Source organism: Ursus arctos, unplaced genomic scaffold, assembly GCF_023065955.2.
Source record: "Ursus arctos isolate Adak ecotype North America unplaced genomic scaffold, UrsArc2.0 scaffold_5, whole genome shotgun sequence".
In the NCBI taxonomy this organism is placed as follows: Eukaryota; Metazoa; Chordata; class Mammalia; order Carnivora; family Ursidae; genus Ursus; species Ursus arctos.
The window spans coordinates 2,913,324-2,938,253 of NW_026623067.1; the positions used below are offsets into that span (position 1 = coordinate 2,913,324).

Sequence of the window (24,930 nt, forward strand, 5' to 3'; positions counted from 1 at the left end):
GCTCAGCCCAGACCTAACAGCTCTCAAGCTGGGTGACCCAGTCCTCCTTGAGGCGTGTCCCATAACACCCTAATTCAGGATCTAAGCAAACACAGAAATTGAGGGGGTCCTTTATGCTTGTTCACTTGGGATATTCTTTTTTTTAATTTTTAAAAATTTTTATTTTTTCATTTCTTAAAGATTTTATTTATCCATTTGAGACAGAGAAAACGATCATGAGTGGGGGGAGGGGCAGAATTGGGGAGAGGGAGCAGCAGACTCCCTGCTGAGCAGCCCAATAATGTGGGGCTCGATCCTGGGATCATGATCTGAGCCAAAGGCAGACGCTTAACTGACTGAGCCACCCAGCCTCCCAGGCGCCCCCCGTGGGGGATTCTTAAACATGTTGGTAAAAAGACAGAAATGAACAGCACAAGGAGGAGGGACCAGATGTAGGGCGGGGACTGGGGACAGACCCATACCGTGGAGAGGGGCTGGTGAGTTATGGGACCTGGCCAAAGTGAGTGGAGAATTCCGGAAGCTGGGAGCACTTTCCTGGCAGTGGGTGTGGGTCTTTCCTTTCTTCCTGTGGGACTTTGCATCTCCTTGGCTCCCCTTTCTCAATAAACTACTGGCCCCACAGGGACATAGGGAGCATGACAGAGAGAATCCCAGGGTGGGGGACAGGAGCATGGGACCTGCTACAGTGAGCCGGGAAAAGGCTTCGAAGTTCCAAGCTTCAGAGAGGCTGAGGTTGGCCCCACCAGCCCCCCTCCTTCCCCAGCCCCTGGCAAGCACTGATCTGCTTCCCACCTCTATGGCTCTGTCTATTCTGGCCGTTTCTTATACATGGGATCATACCCTGTGTGGCCTTTTTGTGTGGCTTCCCTGACAAACGTGTTTTCGAGGTTCATCCACACGGTCGCACACTGGTGCTGCACTCCGTGGCTAAATGGCCTTCCACTGTGAGCACAAGCACATTTTGTTCACACTCTTCTGTGGGGACATCTGGGCTGTTTCCAGCTTGGGGATGTGAGCAATCTCGCTGTTGGGAATGTGCGAGTCACGGGGTCATTGTGTATACCTGGGAGTGGGATTGCTGGGCCATGTGCTGCTTTCTTATTGAAGCGTGGCTCTGATGGGCTTTCTCTTCAGAGGCAGGCAGCTCTGAGTATGTTATCACATTTCTGAACCAGGTAACCCCTTATAGACCATCAGACGTTAGACCAGAGCCATCCAACTGAACTTTCCGTGATGATGGAGCTGTTCTGTTCCCCTGCTGTCTGATGTGTGGCTGCTGGTCACATGTGGCCAGGACGGCTGAGAAACTGCATCCCGCCCAGCCACGTGCTTCGCTAAGTCCCTCCACTGCAGGGCAGTCCTGTGTTCAGATCCACGTGGACAGAGCAGGCTTGTACATCCTTGGTGTGAATTCCTTTCACAGCACTAGGATATTTTCTTAAGACCCGCAGATGTGTGGTTAGCTCCAGATGGTGTCTAGGGAGCCCTGGTTTGAGTAGACCTAATTTTAGTAAGTACAAATTACATAATAATCCTGAATTGTCTTATCCACCTGTCTTTATTGCTATAAAAATTAATGAAAACAATAAAGATATTAATAATAAGAATAACAACAGTTATCAGGCTTTTTCTGTGCCAGACATTGTTTTAAAGGAATTATTATGAATCAACCACTTAATCCCTCCTCACCCATGGGGTGGGTGCTCTTAACATTCTCACGACTTTGCCAGGACTCTTGGGATTGTCTAACTCCCCTTTATTACAAAATTTGGAGCTCATGAACAGTCAGTCCTCTTCGGAAATAGCCACACATGTGTTACATAATCTGATGGTAACAATGTTCACTTTACACGTACTAAATTCGCAAACCTAGTTTTCCTCCCCAAACTCAATGGACAAATTATCTTATTGATTTTAGCTATCAGGTTAAGGGACTTGGATTCATGTTTGACCAACCCAGATTGAACAATTTACACTCTTTCAAATAGTCATTCTATTTACAGTAAGATTTTCTTTAAAAGTTTACACTCCCCCCACCCCCCCTTTTTTTTAATGTTGCAAACGCCTTTAGAACAGAAACCCTTTCCAAGACCCTAATCTGCAGATTAGATCATAACTCCGACGGACCGGTTTCCTAAAACGTTGCAACATCCGCTCAGTCAAGCACCCCTACACTTTAAAATGTAAATCATAAGGTTTACATAGAAGAATCTCAAAAAGCAGATTCTCTACAAAGTACATATTCTCAATACCAGATGAAAGTGACGGTTATCCAGGACTGCGGTAGGACACTTTGCACAGCCGAAAGCAGCGGCCACCGGCATGACAGTCTCCTTCACGGTGAGCCGGACTGAGACCCCCAAGCTTGGGGGTGAGATTCTAACGGAGAGGGAGGCCACGTGTCCGCTGGCATTCCTGCGGCAAACGAACACGGGAGCCCACCGTGCGCGTAGGCGCGCCCGAATCGTGCTCGGGGCCCGGCTCCCCGCGCTCCCGGGAGAACGCACCCCTAGGACAAGGCAAAGCTGCGTGCTCAGTGCGGCTCTTTTCTTGAGGCTGTGGGTGGCTCTGAAAAGAGCCTTTGGTGTCACGGGGCCCCCGGGGCGCAAGGCCGTTATCGGCCGGCCTCCGCAGCCTCACTTGCCCTTGGCCTTGTGGTGGCTCTCGGTCTTCTTGGGCAGCAGCACGGCCTGGATGTTAGGCAGGACGCCGCCCTGCGCGATGGTCACGCGGCCCAGCAGCTTGTTGAGCTCTTCGTCGTTGCGGATGGCCAGCTGCAGGTGGCGCGGGATGATGCGCGTTTTCTTGTTGTCGCGGGCCGCGTTGCCCGCCAGCTCCAGGATCTCGGCAGTCAGGTACTCCAGCACAGCCGCCAGGTACACGGGCGCGCCGGCCCCGACCCGCTCCGAGTAGTTGCCTTTGCGCAGCAGGCGGTGCACGCGGCCCACGGGAAATTGCAGGCCCGCGCGCGACGAGCGCGACTTGGCTTTCGCTCGCGCCTTGCCGCCCTGCTTGCCTCTGCCGGACATTTCCAAAACGGGCGCGGGGAAAAGAGAGAGCTGAGAAAAGACACCCGAAGTAACGAGGCGGTTGGGCCCAGTGAGCCCTTATATATGGTCCGGAGGTAGTCGAGCCGACCTCTTCCGATTGGATAGCGATGCCGACCAATCAGAAAAGGAGGCCAAAATCCCCTAATTTGCATGCGATTTTCCCAGTGGTGACGTCACGCAGCATTTGAACCTATCAGGAGCGAGGAACTCTGGATCCTTCATTTGCATACAGGACGTATAAATACAGTTGCTCCCGGCGTACCTTCTTTTTGTTTGGAGAGGTCTGCCACTATGCCTGATCCGTCCAAATCGGCTCCCGCGCCCAAGAAGGGCTCCAAGAAGGCCGTCACCAAAGCGCAGAAGAAGGACGGCAAAAAGCGCAAGCGCAGCCGCAAGGAGAGCTATTCCATCTATGTGTACAAGGTGCTGAAGCAGGTGCACCCGGACACCGGTATCTCGTCCAAAGCCATGGGCATCATGAACTCGTTCGTCAACGACATCTTCGAGCGCATCGCCAGCGAGGCCTCCCGCCTGGCGCACTACAACAAGCGCTCGACCATCACATCCCGCGAGGTGCAGACGGCCGTGCGCCTGCTGCTGCCCGGCGAGCTGGCCAAGCACGCCGTGTCGGAGGGCACCAAAGCCGTCACCAAGTACACCAGCTCCAAGTGAGGCGCGCCGGGCGCCCCGGAACCCAAAGGCTCTTTTCAGAGCCACCCACACAATCGAAAAAGGGTTTCGAACACGGTGAAGGGTTGTCATGTGAACCAATTTCGTTCTGTGCGTCCTAGAGGTTTTCTGGTTGTGGGGTCTGTGTGGGCGCGAGCTTGTGCGTATGTGAGCGGAATGCAAGAATGCGTAGTTCTTTATGAAAGTCTGGGATGGTAACCGTGGCCAGGCGATCAAGGATCCCGTGTCCATCCTTCCTTTTGCTTGGGGCTGTTAATGCGTCGCTTAGTCGAAGTAGGAGCCTTGAGCTCTGCGTCTTCGGTGGCTGCAGTGTATCCCCGGCGCTTCCGCGCGTGGACTCCCAGGCCCCGGACAGACTGCGCGTGGCGTGCGCCTGTGGGTGAGGGGCGCGGGTCACCTCTTCCGGGAGGACCTCGTGCCAACCTTCCCTCCCCAGTGTCCCTGATGAATGAACCCCGGAGATGAGGACTTGGTTGCGCAGCCAGGGCGGTGACGCCTGGAGCTGCATCGCTGCCTGGACCAGACATCTTTATCCTCCAGCAGTGAACATTTTCGGGAGGATGTTTGCGTGGCTGGATCTTGCAGCGGCAAAATGTTTGAAACCAAAAGGGAAATGGAAGCGTTCTGTGCGCGGGAGCCAGATGTAACAGGCCGACTCCTGCTGCGGGTAGCTTTAACCTATGTGGGGATGGGGGAGATAAGTTCAAGAGGAAAATAATTCCCTTTCTCTGTAATTCCCCCTTTTCTGAACAAATCAGCCCCCTCCCGTTTCAGCCACATTGTTGTTATTTTCTGTGAAGCGTCAGTGACGCAGAATTTCCCCTTTCTTTGAATTTATGGCATTTAATTTGGAAAGTGTCCTCTTGGCTCAGAGAAAGCGCTTTGGCACGAAGAGTCTTCATGTGGGAAAAGACGTCGCTTTGCCTTTTCCTTCGTTTAGCTTTTCTCATTTGTAAATAAGGGATTCCTAACAATCGCTTCTTTGAGCCGTTTTGAGTCTTAGATGTATTGAAAGGTCGTGTCATCGTCTCTGGCAGGGAACAGACACACACAATGAAACGAGTCGTGGTTTTGCAAATCATCTCTCCAAAGGAAGCCGGTCGGGTACCGGGCTGGGCGGGAGGGTCTGGGGAGGGAACATCACCACCCGAGGGTCCTCCGCCCAAGTGGCTGGAAGCCCACCCACCCTTCTGCGTGGGTCCAGTCTAAAGGATTTAAAACCTCACATGTTTTTCAGTTGGCATCTAAAATATTTTTATCCTTAGTTCTAATAGTTACAAGGACACAAATCCCAACACAGGACGTTTTAAAAAGCAAAATGATCTCAACAAAAATTTTTAAAGAAATGTTTGAATATTCGTAAAGTTCTTGAGCTTTTATACATTTTCAAAATCTTTTTATTGAGATATAGTTGACACACGACCACATCAATCTTTTCAAGGTATCTATTGAAATAGCAATTCGATACCATAATCAGTTTATGAAACACATGATCAAATTCTTCGTTAACACGGAGATAGTCTAGCTGATCCTTTTTTTTCTCCCTGAACTCATTCCCATTGCATCTCTCAGAATTTCATCCAAATGTAACATATCTTTAAGTGTTTTATCTACTACCTTTCCTTATCCAAAAAAATAAATAAAAGGTATGTAAATTGAAATCTAAAAATACTTGTAAGGTGAAAGTGTTTAAAAAATCTGGACGGTATGCAATTGCTGAAAACGAAAGTTTTGGTACATAGTTATCAAAGGTATATAATTAGGGGCGCCTGGGTGTCTCAGTCGTCAAGTGTCTGCCTTGGGCTCAGGTCATGATCCTGAGGTCCTGGGATCAAGTCCTGCATCGGGCTCCCTGCTCAGCGGGAAGCTTGCTTCTCCCGTTTCCCACTCCCCCTGCTTGTGTTCCCTCTTTCGATGTCTCTCTCTGTCAAATAAATAAAATCGTAAAAGAAAAAAAGATAATTATAAGTAATTCTCAAACAATCAGAATTTTAGTGAAACCTACGTCATCAGGTGAGATTGATGGTGGCTCTCCCCACCATATTGGCTCAGTTTATGCATCCATGGGCAAGTGTTGTATTGTTACGGTTACAGTGAGAGTTGTATTGTTACGGTTACAGTGGTGTGCCTCATTGCTTTCCCTTTACTTTCCTTTTTAGATATATGCTCTGAAACAATATTTACAAACAAAACAAAACAACAACATCCAAACAAACCCATAGATACAGAAATTTTGTCATGGCTATTTTACTCAATTCTTTTCTCCTAGTTATAATCCCAAAATTTGAAAACGGTGATGTATCATCAAAACCAACACCTTTAATCTTAAGAGATGTCTGATTCATATTGAACACTACAGAATCCAGCCCTCCACTATGAAGCAGGGGCCTCCTGATTGGGTCTGAGCTCTCAGCCCTCTACCCAGGTAGATTAGGAGTCAGTATCTTAATAAGTACTTCTGGTAACAGGAACTAGACTCCCAGGTTCACAGGATTCTCTGCCTGAATCATTAGCTTAAGACATAGGTTTAATAAAATGAAACTTGTCTCCGGCACTGTGTGATTGTGCTAGCAGTAGAAAACAAAAATAAAATCAAGACGCAGAATAAACAATTCCCAAATACAATAGTATGAAAATGTTTCATTGTGGATAATGCAAAAATGCAGATTAATTTCTCAGTCTTTTCACTGCTCTGGTACACGCACTTCATTAGCATGAAGAAAAAAAAAAAAAGACTGCTTCTATTTGCTCAACAGTATGGTGGAGGCTACAGAGACAGCCAGCAGCAGCCTCAGATGAAGAATGGGCCTGGATGTGCCCTCTCCTCCCAGGGAATCTATTAAGGAAAATGCAGGGCGACACAGAGTCTTTGCTGTTGAGAATTTATAATCAAGAAAATGGAGGGAAATTGAATACAGAGCCCATGTCTGTAATACTGCGGCAACAGAGAAAGAGAAATGTTATTTATGTGAAGCTGGAGGTTGGGGGAAGGGGTTCGCTGGGTACTGACAATGCATAGGCTCAATACAATGGGAGAATTCTCTGGGTTTGAGATAACCAAGTAAAGGCCCTGGAGGGACTTTTCCAGGTATCCTATCTGAGACGCATTTAAGAGACTCTCCCCTCCCCCAATCTCAGCTAAAAATTTCAAGTCAGATTTGCTAATTACTATGGAGTAAACCAAAGATGGATCGGAAGGGGCTATCCCTTTAATAAAAACTACAAAAGCAAACAAAAATGCACTGTATAAGAGGTTAAATGTTGACAGAAGTGTGGCAGGTCGCCAGAGATAGCCTAAGTCCCGTAGGGGACAGGAATCAGGAGGAGGCCCACCTGAGGGAACGGAGGCTCCAGTCCAAATCCTGGGAGGCCTGCAGGCTGTTGAGACTAGGATGCTCTCGGGGTGGTCTTGGTAGTTCGGGGGTCACTAGTACAGCGGGATGTTTTTAGGGTGAGGGCAGTCAGGCCTGTCAGGCCCGGTGCTTCAGTTATGAAGCAGGCAAGTTATACCCCCTTTGCATATGGTTTACTTCTTTTGTTTTTTTCCTTAAATGCCCTCTATTCGTTTTGTTAAAAAGGTTCTTTCCACTGGGTGTTGTTAGAAACTCACGAATTTTTAAACACTGCATCTGAAATTAAGAATGTACTGTAAGTCGGCTAATTGAATTTTTAAAAAGTTAAAATAAAAAGGCTGTTTCGCTGTTGACTAGGCTTATGTTAAAAATATACACGTTTTTCGAAAAAATAGCAACCTCCTAATAGGAAGGATTTTAGCGAAGTTGGAGGATGGAGGCCATGATGTGTGCTCCCGCCCTTTTGACTTTTTCCGATAGAAACGGCTAAGTGCCCATAAAAGACTGCTTAAACTCAACACTGCTTGAGTTTTTTGGCCAGAAGCTCCTCGTGCCTAGTGAGGCAAGGAAGGACGGGAACGAGCGCTACCGCCAAGGCTGCGCGACAACACCCAGGGCCTCACTACCGTCGTGCCTAGCTACCACGACCTCACCCATTAAGAGACAGAGGAGTGCTGGTTGGGGAGGTTGGCCTGAGGACTTCCTGGAGGTGATGCGCGGCCTCACCCCACCGGGTCCCCGCCTAAAGTCAAGGCCGCTCTCCCTCTCCCGCTGGAGACTGATCCAAGAGGCCTTTGAGAGGTACACGTCTTTAAAGGAGCTCAGCTTTAGGCCAGGGCTTGCCGTCGCGCACTCCAGGTGCCCCGACCCCCTGGAGCACCACATCACACTCAGACCGGGTGGCACGCTCCTTTCTGAGCACAGAGGTGGCTCTGAAAAGAGCCTTTGGGTTCCGGGGCGCCTGGCGCGCCTCACTTGGAGCTGGTGTACTTGGTGACGGCCTTGGTGCCCTCCGACACGGCGTGCTTGGCCAGCTCGCCGGGCAGCAGCAGGCGCACGGCCGTCTGCACCTCGCGGGATGTGATGGTCGAGCGCTTGTTGTAGTGCGCCAGGCGGGAGGCCTCGCTGGCGATGCGCTCGAAGATGTCGTTGACGAACGAGTTCATGATGCCCATGGCTTTGGACGAGATGCCGGTGTCCGGGTGCACCTGCTTCAGCACCTTGTACACGTAGATGGAGTAGCTCTCCTTGCGGCCGCGTTTGCGCTTCTTGCCGTCCTTCTTCTGCGCCTTGGTGACGGCCTTTTTGGAGCCCTTCTTGGGCGCGGGAGCGGAGCGGGAGGGATCCGGCATGGCGGGGCGGTGCAGAGATGCGAACGCGTGGCGCCAGCAGCGCTATTTATTGTCTCCATATTCAAATGAAGGCTCCAAATCGCCGGAATCCGATTGGACGGCCGGCTGCGCCGGACAGCTAAGAATTTATGTAAATAGCAGATGCCGGCTCTTCTTTCCTATTGGACTGTAATCCAACCAATCCGAAGACGCGTGTGCCGCGCGCTGGGAGTCAGGTTGAGCATCTTTGTTCCAGCCAGGAGAGGGCTCTTTGTTTAGCCGTAGGTTCTGGGTCGGTCAAAATAGGAATAGGAATACGAATACTAAAATAAGGACCGGTTTAGCCGTGCGTCTCCATCTTCTCCAGGCAAGGGCAAACACATTTCTGAGGCGAAAGGCTGGGGAGGAGAAGCTGATGCTTACTGAACGGAGGGGAATGGGAATAACAACTATTTATTCCCCATCATTTCCTTCTCCCACCCCTCCCAAAGGCCAGTTTCAGAATTGATGAGCAAATCCAAAGGACTTTTTAGGAAACACTGAAAATACTTAAGGTATTTATATTGGAAGTGTAGCTACAGGGCAGACGTTCAACTGGAGGGAGGAAAGGAATCGGTTTCAAGGGAAACAGTCCTTCACATTGTTTATTTCCACGCCGACTACTCCCCTTTGAAGTGACAGGTACACGCTAAGTGCTTGGTACATATGATCTCATCTAGTCTGCTAAAATAGCGGACAGTTAGGGGCACCTGCCTGGCGCAGTGCATTGAGCAGGACTCGGTTTCCGCTCAGGTGGGGATCTAGAGTCGTGATCTGGGGTCGTGATCTCTGGGTGGTGGGATTGAGCCCCGCAAGTCTCCGTGCTCAGCAGGGAGTCTGCATGAAGATTCTCTCCCTGACCCTCCCCTGACCCACTCGCGGGCACACGTGGGGCCCGGTTCTCTCACTCTCTCTCAAATAAATAAATCTTTAAAAAAATCCTACGGTTAAATGCTATTGTTCTCTAATTAGGCGTCTCTAATTAGAACACAGGCTTATAGACCTGTTAAATGGTAAGCTGAGGCCTATTAAAAATGTTAAGAATGTATTTGAGCAAAAATTGATTAGAATCAGGCAGGACCCAATTTAACAGAAAGGAGTTCCAAGGAACTGTACAAAATGAAAAACGTGTATAGACAGAACTGAGCATAAACAAGAAGCCACACGAAGCAAAGAAAGCATTATTGCAAGGTCACTTTCCTCTTCCAGGATGGCAGGGGCCTATCAGACCAATTACCTCACTAGTGCTGATCAGGGGCTTCCTGACTGACTCCATTTCTGGGAGATCTGACACTTTCAGTAAATTAGTCTTGGTTGGGTGATGTGGCCCTTAGCATAAGGCACTCCATTTTGAACCTCTTTTCTCATTTTTATTGATTTACCAGTCCCTGATTTGCCTCCTCATTAAAGTAATTCCTGTAAACATGAATTAAATTCCCCTATATGTTAAATGCCAAGAGAGAAACAAAAGGTGTTAGGAATTCACATTTCTCACCTTACTTCAGCATCACCTGGGAAGCTCCTTAGAAATGCAGAATCTTGGGCCCATCTCAAAGGTATTGACTCAGAATCTGTATTTCAAACAGCTTTGGTGGGGGGGGGGTCATTTCCCTGGGCACTTTAATCACCCCAGGGCATTATCCAAGCAGGTCAGCAAACTTAATGGTGATGAAATGGCTCACAGCTTCAGAGCGTTTAGCAAGATACCTTCAAGATACCAACACAAATGCTCTTCACGTGTATATATGTCCTCTGCGGCCCATGGTCCTCTTGACGTTTGGGTGCCCTGAGCTGCTTTGGACATAGCATTAACCATCTTATCTGTTTACCTTAAAAATACATAGTTGATTTAACAGACATTTCTACAGAACTCATTACAAGCCAGGTAACCATTTATTAAATACTTAATTCAAGGTGGGGCCCATAACAGCCTTTCCAGGAGTGCACTCTTATCAACTCCATTTTACGGATACATAGCAATAGGCTGAAGAAAATGTGTCCCAGGTTAAACACCCTGTGAGGTGGGAGCTGACCCTGGAAACCAAGGATTGGCACCAAGCACCAACCCAACTGCAACCTAGAATTTTTTTTTTAAAGACTTAATTTTTTTATTTGACAGAGAGAGAGACAGCCAGTGAGAGAGGGAACACAAGCAGGGGGAGTGGGAGAGGAAGAAGCAGGCTCCCAGCGGAGGAGCCTGATGTGGGGCTCGATCCCAGAATGCTGGGATCACGCCCTGAGCCGAAGGCAGACGCTCAACGCCTGAGCCACCCAGGCGCCCCTGCAACCTAGAATTTTAAAATTTTTAGATCGTGAATTTCATTTCATTTTGAAGAAGGAAGGAACACCACTTATGTTGAGGTGGATAGAAGAAAAATATTAAAACACAAATGCATTGCTCTGTGTTTAAGTTTCTGGCCAAAAAAAAAGTCAGAAATCATATAATTTCTACTGCCATAGAAAGATGATATTATAGATGAAATTGTACCAACTTACACAACTGCTGATTCCATTAAAAAGATAAAGTCTTGGAATAGAAGATACTTAAGAAAGTAGAGAAAGAGCTTGTTTCTGGATCATTTATCCAAACCACTTTTGTGGACCTTGTTATTTTGTTGTCAGGGAGATTTAATGGGTAATGCGTGGAAATGATTAGTTTCGCCTCCCGCGCCGTTGGAAGAGGTCTGCAGCTTGGTCGGGCACAGGACCTGCTTTCCCTTTGCCTGAGATTTAGTTGGCACAGATTTCTCTGACGTATTCTCGAAACTCACCATTCAGAAGTGATCTTACCGTCTCAGCTGCTGAGGCTCACTGGCGGAGGACACTGAGGCTGTTCACACATTTGCAGTGTCGGGGAGGAGACAGTTTCTGCCACTGAGGAGCTGGAGGTTTGGGGAGGATGTGCTTTGGGTACGTCACAGCGCCAGGGACACGATTTGCGGGAACTGGTGCAAAATGAGAATTTCGGCATCTTGTCCAGAGCCTGCTGAGTCTTGTCAGATAGCTACAGCAGAGCGTCGAAGCAAGCTGGGGCGCTTCTCAGGGCAGCCCTGGTGTGGGCCCAGGCTGCTGGCCCTGAAGCTGGCCCTGGGTGCCCCTCGGCCTACAGGCCCCATGCATGGGGGGGGGCAGTCCCAGCCCTTTGTCCCCCACAGTCCCCTGACCCGCCCTGGTCCTGCCAAGCCCTTGGAACGCTGGTCCTCCACCAGGTCCTGCTGGGGTTTCCTGGCTTCCTTGTGGTGTGGGATAGGAGGTGAGCATTCCTAGGAAGGGCCTCAAGTAAGGGGCTGTGTTTCTGTGTAGGTGCTGATGAGGTTACAGAATATAGGTGAGAGGTTCAGGGGCGCCTGGGTGGCACAGCGGTTAAGCGTCTGCCTTCGGCTCAGGGCGTGACCCCAGCGTTCTGGGATCGAGCCCCACATCAGGCTCCTCTGCTATGAGCCTGCTTCTTCCTCTCCCACTCCCCCTGCTTGTGTTCCCTCTCTCACTGGCTGTCTCTATCTCTGTCGAATAAATAAATTAAATCTTTAAAAAAAAAATATATATATATATATATATATAGGTGAGGTTCAGTGGGGTGGAGTCTGGAGCCGACGACCAAGAAAGAATTCTTGAGGCATCTTTGGTGCAAAATTGGTGGTTTATTAAAGCACGGGGACAGGACCCGTGGGCAGAAAGAGCTGCTGCACCAGGGTTGTGAGGGGCGGCTGATTATATACCATGGGGTTCAGGGAGGTAAGGAAAAAGGGAGGTTGAGGAAATACTTTCATATGTTAAAGAAGACTCACAAGATACCAGAGGTCTTGCCATTGTCAAGTTAAGGTTGTTTTTCCCTCTAGAAAGGCATTAACATTAAGATGGTTGGGAACTTCCTGGAGGCTGCAGATTATAAGGACATTTAATTGTATCTACATTCCCTTCCGGAAGCTAGGTTATTGATAGAAATGCTTCGTTCTTGTAAACTGCTAAGACATTTGTACACTGAGGGAGACTTAAGTCTTGCAGGATTGTGGTATCTATAGGTTAACTATTTCTTTGTCCTTTAGGGCAGCCAGGAGTGCCTGAGGAACGCAAGGTACATCCCATGGTGGGGGGGGGGGATTGCGGGGTGTCAGCTTCTGCTTTGTCCTCAGCTTGCCTTCTGTTCCCTCATCAGGTGCTAAGATTTGGGAGTCCCCCCTTCCCCACATAGTGGCTGGTTAGTGACAGAAAATCAGGACCAGACTCTCCTGGGTTACTACTATGGACTGAATGTGTGTGTCTTCCCCAAATTCTTATGTTGGAACCCTAATCCCCAGTGGCCTGGTGTCAGGAGGTGAGGCCTTTGGGAAGAGAGTAGGGTTATAGGAGGTCATTGCGCTGGGGCCCCTGTGGGGTGGGATTAGTGTCCTTGTAAGAAGTGGCAGGACAGCACTTGCTTCTCTCTCTCTGTTCCATGTGAGGAGGTGGTGAGAAGGGGGCCCTCTGCAAGCCTGGACGACAGACCCCCTCAGGTACCCACCTGGCTGGCACCCTGATCTTGGACTTCCAGCCCCCGGAACCGTGAGGAGTGAATGCCTGTTGTTCAAGCGGCCTGGTCGGCGGTGTTCGTCACAGCAGCCTGAGCTGACTGAGATACTTGTCTCGGGGTCAAGAGTAACATGGTGTACTGACAGATGGAACACTGTAGGGCAAGCTGAGATTTTTCTTAGAAGGAATGGAGGGAGGAAGACAGAAGGAGGGAGAGAGGAAGTGGGAGGGGGAGGGGGAGGGAGGGAGGCACAGCGGTGAGAGAAAAACTCTCTGCAATCTGGACATACAAGTCCACGTTAGATTTCTTTGTAAGTCAGCCTGACTTTGTTCAAACCAAGCATGCATCGTGCACCTGTTTCGAGAATGAGTGGGCTGAAAAGAATCTTTGCTTTGTCCTTAGATAGAGACCAATGCTCCCACTGCCAGCATTCCCTGACGTTAAAACTTGTGATTGCTGTCTACATGCTAATTTACAGTCTTCGTGAGGTTTGACAAAGGTGTGCTTCCGACTTGCTGATTTGTGGCTCTTTGTGCAAAAGCCGTATTGCCCCGTGAACGCTGTCTGTTCTCTGGAACACCTCTGTCCCTGTGCGTGCCCAGCAGCTGTCCTGACCTGGGCATGCATAAAGGCCTCAATTTCCTTGTGGAGAGTCTAAAACATGTGTTGATTTTGTGCCTACAAGAGAAAGGCCAAAAAGAGCACAGAAAAAGAAAGAAAAGCCAAGTAACAGTGGCCTGCAGCTTAGCCACTGAGAACTGTGCGTGGGAGTAATGGCCCACTGGAATAATTACAAAGGGCTTTAGGGGCACCTTGGAGGCTCAGTCGGTTAGGTGTCCCACTCGTGGTTGGGCTCAGGTCATGATCTCGGGGTTGTGGGATGGAGCCCCATGTGGGGCTCCGTGCTCAGTGCAGGGTCTGCTTATCCCTCTCCTTCCCCTTCTGTCCCTCCCCTCACCACTCAAATAAATAAATAAAATCTTTAAAATAAAATAAAAAGGGGTTTGGATGATAAGAAATCAAAACTTTTTTCCCTTAATGGTTCCAGTGCATAGCGCCTGGTGCTGGTAACAATTCCATAAATATATTGAATGAATGACTGAATGAAATAAGCCCATTTTATCATGGTGTAGTATTGTTATTAATGTTATTATTATTATCTTTTGAGGAGAGAGAGACAGCGGGAGGGGCAGAGGGAGAAGGAGAGAACGAATGTTAAGCAGGCTCCACACTCAGCTCGGAGGCTCAATCTCACGACCCTGAGATCATGACCTAAGCCAAAATCTAGAGTCTGGCCCTTACCCAGCCAACTGAGCCACCAGGTCCCCCCCCCCACCTTGCTCTTGCGCAGCACACATGCCACCATCCTCTCTCCGCCGGGGGTAAGGATGCTGTGCTGTGAGCGGTCTCCCCATGCCAGGCAGGAAGCCCAGTCCGTGAACATTCTCACTAACAACATTCATTATAAATCCAACACTGCAATGGCAAACAGAAGTGTTTGCTCTTCCTTCCTTTGTACAAGGGGGTTCTCTCCATCCTGGAAGAGCTTCCCGAGCCTGCAGAGGGAGGGCTATGCCTGGAGGCAGCACCCCCAGGGCAGAAAAGACACTCCTGAGGAGGACTTGTAATGGTTGGGGCTGAGAGTTGCAGGAAGGCGGTGGGTGCGATCCTAGTGCGTGGGCTGGAGCTCTGCGAAGAAAAGGTAAACCTCACTAAATGCATGCAGGTTGCAAAGCAGGAAGACAGCTTCGCCAGCCTTTGTCCTGGAGACAGCTTACAGCATGCACCCTGCAGACAAAGGCTGCTCTTCCGCCTCCCCCGTGGCAGGAGGCTGGGGACCCTTCCCTCCAAGGTCCTGCGCTCCTCTGCACGGGGATCTGGGGCTCCTGGGCCCCTGTGTGCAGGACCCCAGATGACACAGGGGCTGCCCCGCATCCTGTGCAAGCAGACTGGGTTTTGAACTCGTGTTGGCCAAAGCTTCTTCTGAGCTCATGCCACGTGTTTTCAGCAAGCAGAAGAGAGTGGGTCTGCAGTGAGATCCCAGCTCCAGGTGCGGGTGAGAGACAGGGGACCACGGCGGCAGAGCTGCGACAGGACCAGGGAGCCAAATCTGAGAAGCGGCAGCAGGTGTGGTGTTGGATGCACAGCTGGACGGCCGTATCATTCCTGTCCCAGAGCCCACGCAGACACGCTGGCCCCTCGGCCCCGAGCAGCCCAGCCACCCCCCGACGGACTGTGGGTACCCCCGGGCTGGGGTCAGGGGACACAAAAGGCTCTGGAGGCCACTCCCCTCCTGCAAGCCTTTGGGTTTCCACGGTTCTTCCACGGGACTGAGCTCCCCTCCTCATGTGTATATAGTGTGTTTATCGTACTTCCTAGGTACCTACAGAAATTTAGAAACCTTAAGGTGTGTCGAATGTAAATATAATGGCTTCCAGCATCAGTGGAGGTGTTGGGGGGTCACAGGCCTCAAATGGACTCACGTCACCAAACCCAGACATGTTCATGACAGTGTCAGCTCTCCCAGAAATGGAATCTTAAACGCATCGGTCAGGGATCAGCTGCTCAGCACGGCGAGGAAATCTGCCTGATAGACCCCTGCCGTCCCGCCCTAGAGGGAGGTAACCTTGCAACAACCAACTGCTTTTTGCCTGTATGACTCCCTCGTCCCCACTCCCTTCTGCCTATAGAAGTCCTTCATTTTGTATGGCTCCCGGAATGCTTTCTTACCTACCAGATGGGGTGCTGCCTGATTTGACTCAGTTTGTGCTCGAATACACTTACCCTTTTCAATGGGTCTCAGTTTCTCTGTTAACAGTGCGGGTGTCAGGAGTGGGACCCCCGGGGCATCAGGAAGCCAGGTGCGGGTGCCCACAGAGCCCCTCTGAGCCCACCGCTGTCTCGCCACATCTGGTGGTCGTGGAAAAGTCCCGCTCAGGTTCTGGTCTGAGCTTTTCTGTCAGGAACTTCCAGACCGGAAAATGGCTCAAGTCAGACTGGGTCTGACTTACAAACCTGGCTAGGTCAGGGGTTGGACTGGGTCCGACTGAAGCCAGGCTCGGTCCAGTGTGAGGCCTCAGGGAATCAAAGTTTGTTTAAAGGCTGAACAAGCAGGTTAACCTCACCAAAGATCATCTTTTTTCTTGTTTAAAGTTTTTATTTTAATTCCAGTTAGTTAACCTGCAGTGTTATATTAGTTTCAGGTGTACAGTGTAGTGATTCGACACTTCCATACCCGGTGCTCATCACGACAGGTGCCCTCCTGCACCCGCAGCACCTGCTTCCCCCACCCCCAACCCCTCCCCTCTGGTGCCATCAGCTTGTTCCGTGTAGTTAAGAATCTGTTTCTCGGTTTGTCTTTCTCTTATTTTCCTTTTGCAACTTTGCTTTGTTTCTTGACTTTCACATATGAGTGAGGTCATATGATAATTGTCTTTCTCTGACTGACTTACTTCACTCAGCATAATCCCCTCCAGTTCCATGCACTTTGTTGCGAATGGATAGATTTCATTTTTGATGGCTGAGTAATATTCCAGTGTGTGTGTGTGTGTGTGTGTGTGTGTGTGTGTGTGTGTATGTACACACTACACCTTCTTTATCAATTTGTCTGTCCATGGACATTTGAGCTCTTTCCACATTTTGGCTATTGTAGGTAATGCTGCTATAAACATCAGGGTGCACGTATCCCTTCAAATCAGTATTTTTGTATCCTCTGGATAAATACCCAGTAGTGCAATTGCTGGGTCATAGGGTAGCTCTATTAATAACGTTTTGAGGAACCTCCACACTGTTTTCCAGAGTGGCTGTACCAGCTTGCATTCCCACCAACAGTGCACAAGGGATCCCCTTTCTCCACATCCTCTGCAACATCTGCTGATTCCTACCTTGTTAATTTTAGCCATTCTGACCGGTGTGAGGTGGAATCTCAGTGTGGCTTTGATTTGCATTTCCCTGATGCCGACTGATGTGGAACATCTTTTCATGCTGGCCATCTGGATGTCCAAAGATAATCTTGAGACACAGTGGCCACAGTGGAGAACTTTTCTCCTAGAGTAGCTTGTCCACTATGAGGTGTCCCAGAGCAGAAGGGGTCTCAGCCAAGCACTCACCATAAAGGTTAGACACAAAATTATTTTTCCTCCTTTACAGTTTGTGGTGACCAGGGTGAGAGTCACTGGGACACCTCGTTCACCCCAGGACCTGCAGACAGATGAGGTCCTAGGAGAAAAGAAAGAAGCTGCACAGGGTGAGAAATCTTACCAGATCTGCACCTGCAGTGCCTAGTCAAGAGAGGAAGCTAAAATCTCACATTGTCCCTTCCTTTCCAAAGTTGGATTGGCAGGAGAAACACGTTTGTAAAACCGAGATCTTGGAACAGTGACTTGTGGATTTGCGTCCGGGTACCCATGTGCTGTCCGTCCTTTCTCTCCCACAGACAGCTACTGCCTTCTGTTTGTCTTGTGTCTTGGGAACTTGGTTTGGCAACTGTCAGGCTGGGGACCCCAAAATATGGCTGGACAGAAATGTGGGTTGTGCTCCATTTGCAGCCGGGGTCCCGCCCACTGTCACAGTTTTCAGAAAACTTGTCCAATCTTCTTTTCTTTGGGAGTGGCTGTGCATCTCAGGGTAGCATATTTTGTATGCTCTTTGGGGACCCCCTTGTATCCAAGGAGTTGTTTAATATCACCAAGAATATCTACTATTTGCCCCACCTGAAACCTGACAAGATATTTAAAGGGATGCTTTCTTTTTTTATTTTTTTACAGATTTTATTTATTTATTTGACAGAGAGAAACACACACAGCAAGAGAGAGAGCACAAGCAGAGGGAGAGGGAGAAGCAGGCTCCCTGCTGAGCAGGGAGCCCGACAAGGGGCTCAATCCCAGGGCTCTGGGACCATGACCTGAGCTGAAGGCAGACGCTTAACGACTGAGCCACCCAGGCGTCCCTAAAGGGATGTTTTTTAACGTGGCTCTGTGGTCACAGGCTGGCCAACCTGGAACCTGATATTCAGAGTCTTTGTTTTAGGTCTTCTCTCCTCAGTTAAAATAAAACTACAAACCCAGAGAGAAGCCTTTGTCCTGAAATATTCCGAGGACACACAGCCGTAAATCTGGAACATAGGAATCTTTTGTTTTCCGTTGTAGTTGGGAATCTCCCTGATATCAAGAATTGAGGGTAATGTAGTTGGATGGCTGGGTCAGTCCCTTGATACCACTCAGGTGGTGACACCATTCTTTGGGGAATTACAAGCCGCTGTCCTTATCTGGCAAATCTGCGAAACCAGAAGTACAGCTCTAGAAACAATTCAGTGTCCACCCATCTTTACGATTCCTGCAATGTCTCTTGTTCATCTCTAAATGCTTGCAGACACCGTAAAAGATTAGGACTTTGGAAACAATGTCCTGCTCTGAAGGAAAAATTTAAATAACAATTCCCCTAGAGTTCTGATAATAGACAAATACACCCCAAACTCCTAGGAGGAAACTTGCCTTCTTTCTTTGTCCCTTGGAGATGACAATATTACCATGTCTTTGAAATGTGAACACCCCAGGACATGACCAAAACACTGCCCACAGACCCCTGAGAATGAAGGGAGAAGAAAGGGGAAGGAGGCTTTTAAAAATACAAACCAGTGTAAAAGTTCTCTTGCCCCAAATCTAGTCCACAGCCTCCCTGAGATTACTTGTGAGGACAAATATGGATCTTAGAAGTCTTTTCCCCTCGTGTGAGTATCAGCTTTGGCAATCTGCCGTCTGAGCACGTGACCCTAACATCTGTCAGAAACACGATTTGCGTCCACCTGTTCTTTTATAAACTAGTAAGTTCCCATCATCCTGCCTCGCTCACGGTTAGTATTTTAGAGTGAAAACTGTAGGATCCGTTTGCATCTGCCTGTATGTTCTTGGATGTCTAGGTACGCATGTTATAAACGTGTGACATTTTTCTACCTCTGGATGGTAGTGCCAAAGTCAATTTGTAAGCCACTCTAGTTAATTGGCTGAAAGGCAAACAAGCATTTCTAAAGGTCAGGAAGACCGCCAGAAACGTATCTTTCAAGTTCATGCAATCTAGGATCATCATTGGTAAATACAAGCTAGCTTAACTTTGTTGGTTTAACTAAAAAAGGCATTTCTTTAGAGTTGACGGCATTAAATATAGTACTTTTCTTCTACCTAGGTTTACTAAATAAGCTTGTGTTATTTCTTTTACACGATTTAGATAACGGGTAACTGCTGAATATCGTGTAAGACTGTCCTGGCTAATTCAACCATAATTCTTGAGAACAAGTGAATTAAAAGATGCAAATAACAGAAAGGTTTACAAATGAGCTTTTCAACAATTATGACACTTTATGGTATGTCTACTGAAGAATAGCTTCCAAATTGTTTTCGGCAGCCCAAAACCTTACAGTCATACTGAGGTAAGTTGAGTGATGGGCATTCACTGAATAACCAGATCTTTTCTAAACATGAGAAATACATGGAATCATGAATTACTGAACATAGATTTACCCATTTCTGGCTTCTCTTTACGGAGGAATGGAGGATATTGGGGTCTCTTAGTAAACACGTTTGCTGCCACATTGGAAAGCTGGTATGAAGAAGAATATACTTCTAGAAACTATGACACATATTTATAAATGTCCCAGTGCATAGCATGCCAGCGTGACACAGTCCACACCTCCTTAGTTTTCACTGGAAACCGAGAATTCTGATGGCTAACAGTTCTCATCAATATACCTAATAACGGGGTGCCTGGCTGGCTCAGTTGGAAGGGTGTGCGACTCTCCATCTCAGGATCTTGAGTTTGAGTCCCACCTTGGTATAGAGATTACTTAAATAAATAAAACTTTTTAAAAAATGTAATAAAGCCACTTAGAAATAAGAAGAGAGAAAGAAAATAGTATGAAAAGTATGTTTGGGGGCGCCTGGGTGGCTCAGTTGTTAAGCGTCTGCCTTCTGCTCAGGGCGTGATCCAGGAGTCCTGGGATCGAGCCCCACATCGGGCTCCTCCGCTGGGAGCCTGCTTCTTCCTCTCCCACTCCCCCTGCTTGTGTTCCCTCTCTCGCTGGCTGTCTCTCTCTCTCTCTCTCTCTCTCTCTCTCTGTCAAATAAATAAATATAATCTTAAAAAAAAAAAAAAAAGAAAAGTATGTATGTGAGGAAAGTAAAGCAATGGCTTGCTCCGAAACGAGGAAGGAGAAAAAAACATAGGGTGAAATCTGAATGGATACATACGGTAAACAAAACAAAACAAAACAACCCAAAACAGTTGTAGGACGTTTATGAAAAAGGAATTTTATGTGTGGTCAAGCTAAGACTGGAATGGACCTACTGAAGTTTATCAAGAATACATTTTAATATCAAAAGTATACAGTGCAAAATGAGAATTTGGTTTTCTGTCAAAAGGACAAAGTTTCCTTAGATGATTTCATCCCTAGAGGTGACCAGGGAGGGAGACCTGAGCCACGGACCCAAATGGGAATTACCAGGAGGCATTCATGATTCAAAATTTGCTTCCTTTGGCAGATCCCTACTCCCTGGCTAGGAGCAAGCACAAAGGAGGTGATGAGGGAACGGAAGGCAAGCTGAGGACAAGGCAGAAGCTGACACCCTGCACCCCCCCCCCACCACTATGGGATGTATGCAACATTCCTCAGGCACTCCTGGCTGCCCTAAAGGACAAAGAAACAGTCCTTACTACCTACAGCCCAGTGACAAGTCCTTGAAACAGGCATGGTGACATTCCTCTAGGAACTCAGCTGCCTTGATGTTAATACTTTGCTAAGGGCAAAAGGCAGTCCTAGCCTGACCCCCTCCCCTCCACCAAGATCCTGTAAGTCTACTTTAACGTATAAAAGTTGCTTTGGAAACTTCCTTTATCTCTAACCCCCCAAGATACGTATTGGCAATCATCCCTCAAGCATATGGCCCACTGATATACATCTGAAGGGTCTCATGACTCAGGTTTTATTAGAGGGTAATAAATGACCTTTTCCCAACAACAGCTAGCCCCTCAAGGTCCTGGAAACTTTGCTTCCAAAATTCCTTAGAGACTTACGCTATCCCTAACCCCCTCCCAACTTGAGGGTATATAATGGGCCATTCCTCACAACCCCAGGGCAGCAGCTCTTTCTGCCCACGGGTCCTGTCCCTGTGCTTTAATAAACCACCATTTTGCACCAAAGACGTCTCAAGAATTCTTTCTTGGCCGTCGGCTCCGGACTCCACCCCACTGAAGCTCACCTGTACCTCATCAGAGGTGATGACGGGACGTCCCCTTAACTCGTGAAGATGTTGTAGACTCTGCTACGGAACCAGGAGCTGCCCAGCAAAGACTGTTTGACTCTCTGGCCAGACTCGTTCCTGATAATAGAAGAGCCCTTGATCACCTTTTAGCTGAGCAAGGTAGGGGTCTGCGCGGGGGCCACCACCACCCGCTGCAGTTGGATCCACAATTCTGGGGTAGCTGAGGCAGCTACGCGAGATCTCTTGGCATAAGAAAGTCTTTGAACGGGATCCTTCTTTGACTTATTTGATTCTGACTCATTTGGGTCTTTGGGACCATGGCTCCAAAGTGCACGTCCCACATTGGGAATTACACTGTATCATAATCATAATCGTCTTCCTGGTGCAGGGTACGCTCCGAAACACTTTAAATGTGTATGTTTGCGGCTCCCTCACCACCAAGTAAATGACCCCTCTGAGATCAGAACGTCAGAAAAGGACAAAAAGAATGACCAGTTTAAAGAATGAGAGCCCAGAATAGTGGCCTGTGAATATCACAAAGGATCAGAAAAAAACAAACAAAACCCTATCACAAAACAGCTTCCAGAACTTCAGAGTGGTAGCTGAGAGTGGAGCGAAGAGTCTTAAATTCTGATCAATTTGGTCAGGCTGGGGGGTTAAAACAAGACAGCAGGTCCCAAATGGAGCTGCTTATGTCTGGTCCCAGGCCACCCAACAGAGACTTACTGACAGTGTCGGCTCTCCCAGAAATGGAACTTAAACCAGTCGACAGATCCCCCCTGCTCAGCTCTAGTGAGAAAATCTGCAGGCCAGGCCCCTGCTGTCCCCTCCCCAGAGGAAAATGTCCTTGCAATAAACTGCTTTCTTGCCGAGAATAATTCCTTGTTGGGTTCCCTTCTGCCTCTAAGTCTTTCACCTTCTACAGCTCCCTGCTCCCTGCTATCCTGGAGGCTGCCCAACTCCAACCAATCTTGGCCCAGATAAATTCTAAACATTTTCAGTAGGCCTCAGTTTACCTTTTAACAGAGGACATATGGAAAACAGAACACACATATATCAGAAAACACAAAACTTGTATGACGATAATTTTTCTATACCTTATATTTTATATGTTTTAAGTTTTCAGGAGAGGTGGTCTGGATCTGGAAAGGGAGAACTGTGGAGAAATGAGCAGGAGGGGTTTGAGAAGGGCGATGGGGTGATGGGTGGCAGGGGTGGGGAGGGGACCTGGGAGAAGGGTGTAGGGAGGATAGCTGGGGATGGGTGGGAGGGGTCTCGGAGGGGAGGGGGGCGAGTGGTAGGAAGGGAGATAGGGGAGCAGGTGGGTCTAAGAGGGGAGGGGAGTGAGTGGGAGGGGTAGAAAGGGAGATGGGGTGGGGGAGGGGTCTTGGAGGGCTGTGGGGGTCTCGGGGGAGGTGGGGGAAGCCAGGAGGGTGTAGGGAGGGGGCTGGGCTGGGCAGACAGCCGGCCTCACCCACAGGACCATGCCTTGGGGACACCCCCCCCCCCCCCCGTCCCGCCGCGCGGCTTAGTCCAAGGTCCCCCCTCTTCCCCACCAGAGCAGCCTTATTGCCTAAGTCACCCGCATGCCAGGAAATCACGAGGATATCCAAACACATTAAGGCACAAATGTGAATACAACGCAAGAGACTCCAAGTTCAGAAACAGTCAAACTGAGGGGGCGCAGCAAAGGCAATGGCACCAAGGGAAGTTTTGGAAAGCTCCAGAAGGTGCCTCAGTCAATCGGGTAGGATTAAATTTGCATCAGTTGGGATAAACGCCACAGGCTGCTGCTCTTCCTGTTCCGCGCGGGGGCCTCCGAAGGCTGTGTGCGTGAGGGGGGCCGAAGCGAAGGTTCAGAGCACCTCCCGCACCGCCTGCAGTTCTGAGCCCCCGCGCCCCCCACCTCTGCACCTCCCGCGCCGCCTGTAGTTCTGAGCCGCCGCGCCCCCCACCTCTGCACCTCCCGCGCCGCCTGCGGTTCTGAGCCCCCGAGCCCCCCACCTCTGCACCTCCCGCGCCGCCTGCAGTTCTGAGCCCCGAGCCCCCCACCTCTGCACCTCCCGCGCCGCCTGCAGTTCTGAGCCCCTGCGCCCCCCACCTCTGCAGTTCTGCGCCCCTGCGCCGGGTACCCCTGCAGCCCGTTCATCTGCAACCCTGCATCGCCTAGCAGCTGCGGGCCCAGCCCGCTTTCCGTCCGCGCCCGGCCCTCCCAGCGCGCAGGATCGCTGCGCCCGCCGTCCGGGAGTGGCTCTGCGGTCACCCGCCTCTGCTCCATCCGCACCAGGTGCGTCCCCGTCACACCCGAGGACCCCCAGCACTCGCCGCGCCCGCGGGTGGAGGCCCGGAGACGGCCACCCGGGCCGGGGCTCGCTCTTCTGAGAGCCACTAGCGGTGCCAATTAAGTGAGTTGAGCGGTTTTCCCAACGCGCTTGGCTCTTCTTTCGTCGTCTTGGGAAAGATGGAGCTTCTCAGACACATTTGGGAGCGGGAGTGGGGTGGGGATAGTAGGTTCGCGTTGGGAATTCTGGACGCGTATTATCAGTCGTGGGCCTGGACTGGGCAACGGGCCGCCACCAGGTGGCCCTCGAAGGCCCCTGCCTCGGCTCCCTCTGCTGTTGTCTGCAACCTCGGGTTGTGTCCCGCCTCCTCCGCGCGCCCTCTGCTGGAACACCACGTACATTCTAATACCTAGCAGGAAGCGAGTAATCCCGTCATTTCTCCAACGTAGGAATGGGCTCAAGAAGTGGCTTTCCAGGGGGGCTCGGAGTACAGTGGCCCGTGGGTGCGGTGGGCGGTGCCTCGGGTGGCTATTTGAGTCCTTGTTCCCTGTCCCCACACCTACCTGTATCCCAGCTTCTCGGGCCCTGTCCCCCCACACCTATGGTTTGCCTTTCCACCTATAGAATTCCCATGAATTCTTCCCTCTTCGTTATACAGACTTTTTGTTGGTTGGTTGGCAATTGTTTTCACAGGTGATTCTGATATACACGGATTTATCTAGCTTTCCGCGGGACCTGCCTTCAGGGGAAGCTCTAGTTCTTTCTCAAGGAATTCAACTTGCCTCCTGGGTTGATCTTCACTTTCCTTCAATGGCTTGTTTTTCCCCCACAACCAATAACTGTCTTTACAAGTAAGCGGTTTTAATGCCTTTTGCAACTTCCACAGAGTATAGAAAGGGGCTAGGTGCTGCTGCTCCCAGAAAACAAAACAAAACAAAACAAAAAAAACCCTCTCCTTTGGCCTCCCTACAACCTTGCATCTGGGTACTGGGACCTTCTGGAACCTGGCCACACCCCCCTCCTGGGTAAGGCTGGGCTGTCCACATGCCCACTGTAATCCGGAGCTGCCCGCCCTGCCGTGGCCTCTGTTGCCTTGTTGTGGGCCTGTCCTTGCTATTTTAAAATACAGGGATCTTACTGTTACGATTCAGGTATGCCCAGGCCAACAGGTGAGGACACACTCAGCTCCCCAGAGGAAGGGCACAGGGCACCACAGAGGGCTCCATGGCGGAGAGCCAGGGGAAATGTGGGCAAGACCTTCACTGTGGTTACTGTGGTTTCAGGAAAGGTGAGAGAAGGCAGAGCTAGCAGGCTCAAGGTTGGTTAGTTTGAGTATCTCCGTGGGCATTGGGCTGCAAGGGCTGTCCCAGCTGTCTGGCACCGGCCTGGGACGATGAGGGTAGATAGATAGTGTGAGAGGTGG

At 49.7% G+C, this 24,930-nt stretch overlaps 3 protein-coding genes across 3 annotated transcripts; 1 reads left to right on the forward strand and 2 right to left on the reverse strand.

Annotated features, from left to right (window-relative positions):
• Positions 1-1,542: 1,542 nt before the first annotated feature.
• LOC113247479 (histone H2A type 3) lies at positions 1,543-3,077 on the reverse strand. Its single transcript, XM_026488572.4, has one exon. The coding sequence runs from the start codon at positions 3,027-3,029 to the stop codon at positions 2,637-2,639; it is 393 nt and encodes a 130-aa protein (XP_026344357.1). The 5' UTR covers positions 3,030-3,077; the 3' UTR covers positions 1,543-2,636.
• Positions 3,078-3,327: 250 nt separating this feature from the next.
• Positions 3,328-5,697, forward strand: LOC113247480 (histone H2B type 3-B). The gene has a single exon (XM_048221111.2). It carries the CDS (start codon positions 3,342-3,344, stop codon positions 3,720-3,722), a length of 381 nt encoding a protein of 126 aa, XP_048077068.1. The 5' UTR covers positions 3,328-3,341; the 3' UTR covers positions 3,723-5,697.
• Positions 5,698-8,048: 2,351 nt separating this feature from the next.
• Positions 8,049-8,445, reverse strand: LOC113247481 (histone H2B type 3-B). The gene has a single exon (XM_026488574.3). The coding sequence runs from the start codon at positions 8,443-8,445 to the stop codon at positions 8,065-8,067; it is 381 nt and encodes a 126-aa protein (XP_026344359.1). The 3' UTR covers positions 8,049-8,064.
• Between the last annotated feature and the right edge of the window lie 16,485 nt (positions 8,446-24,930).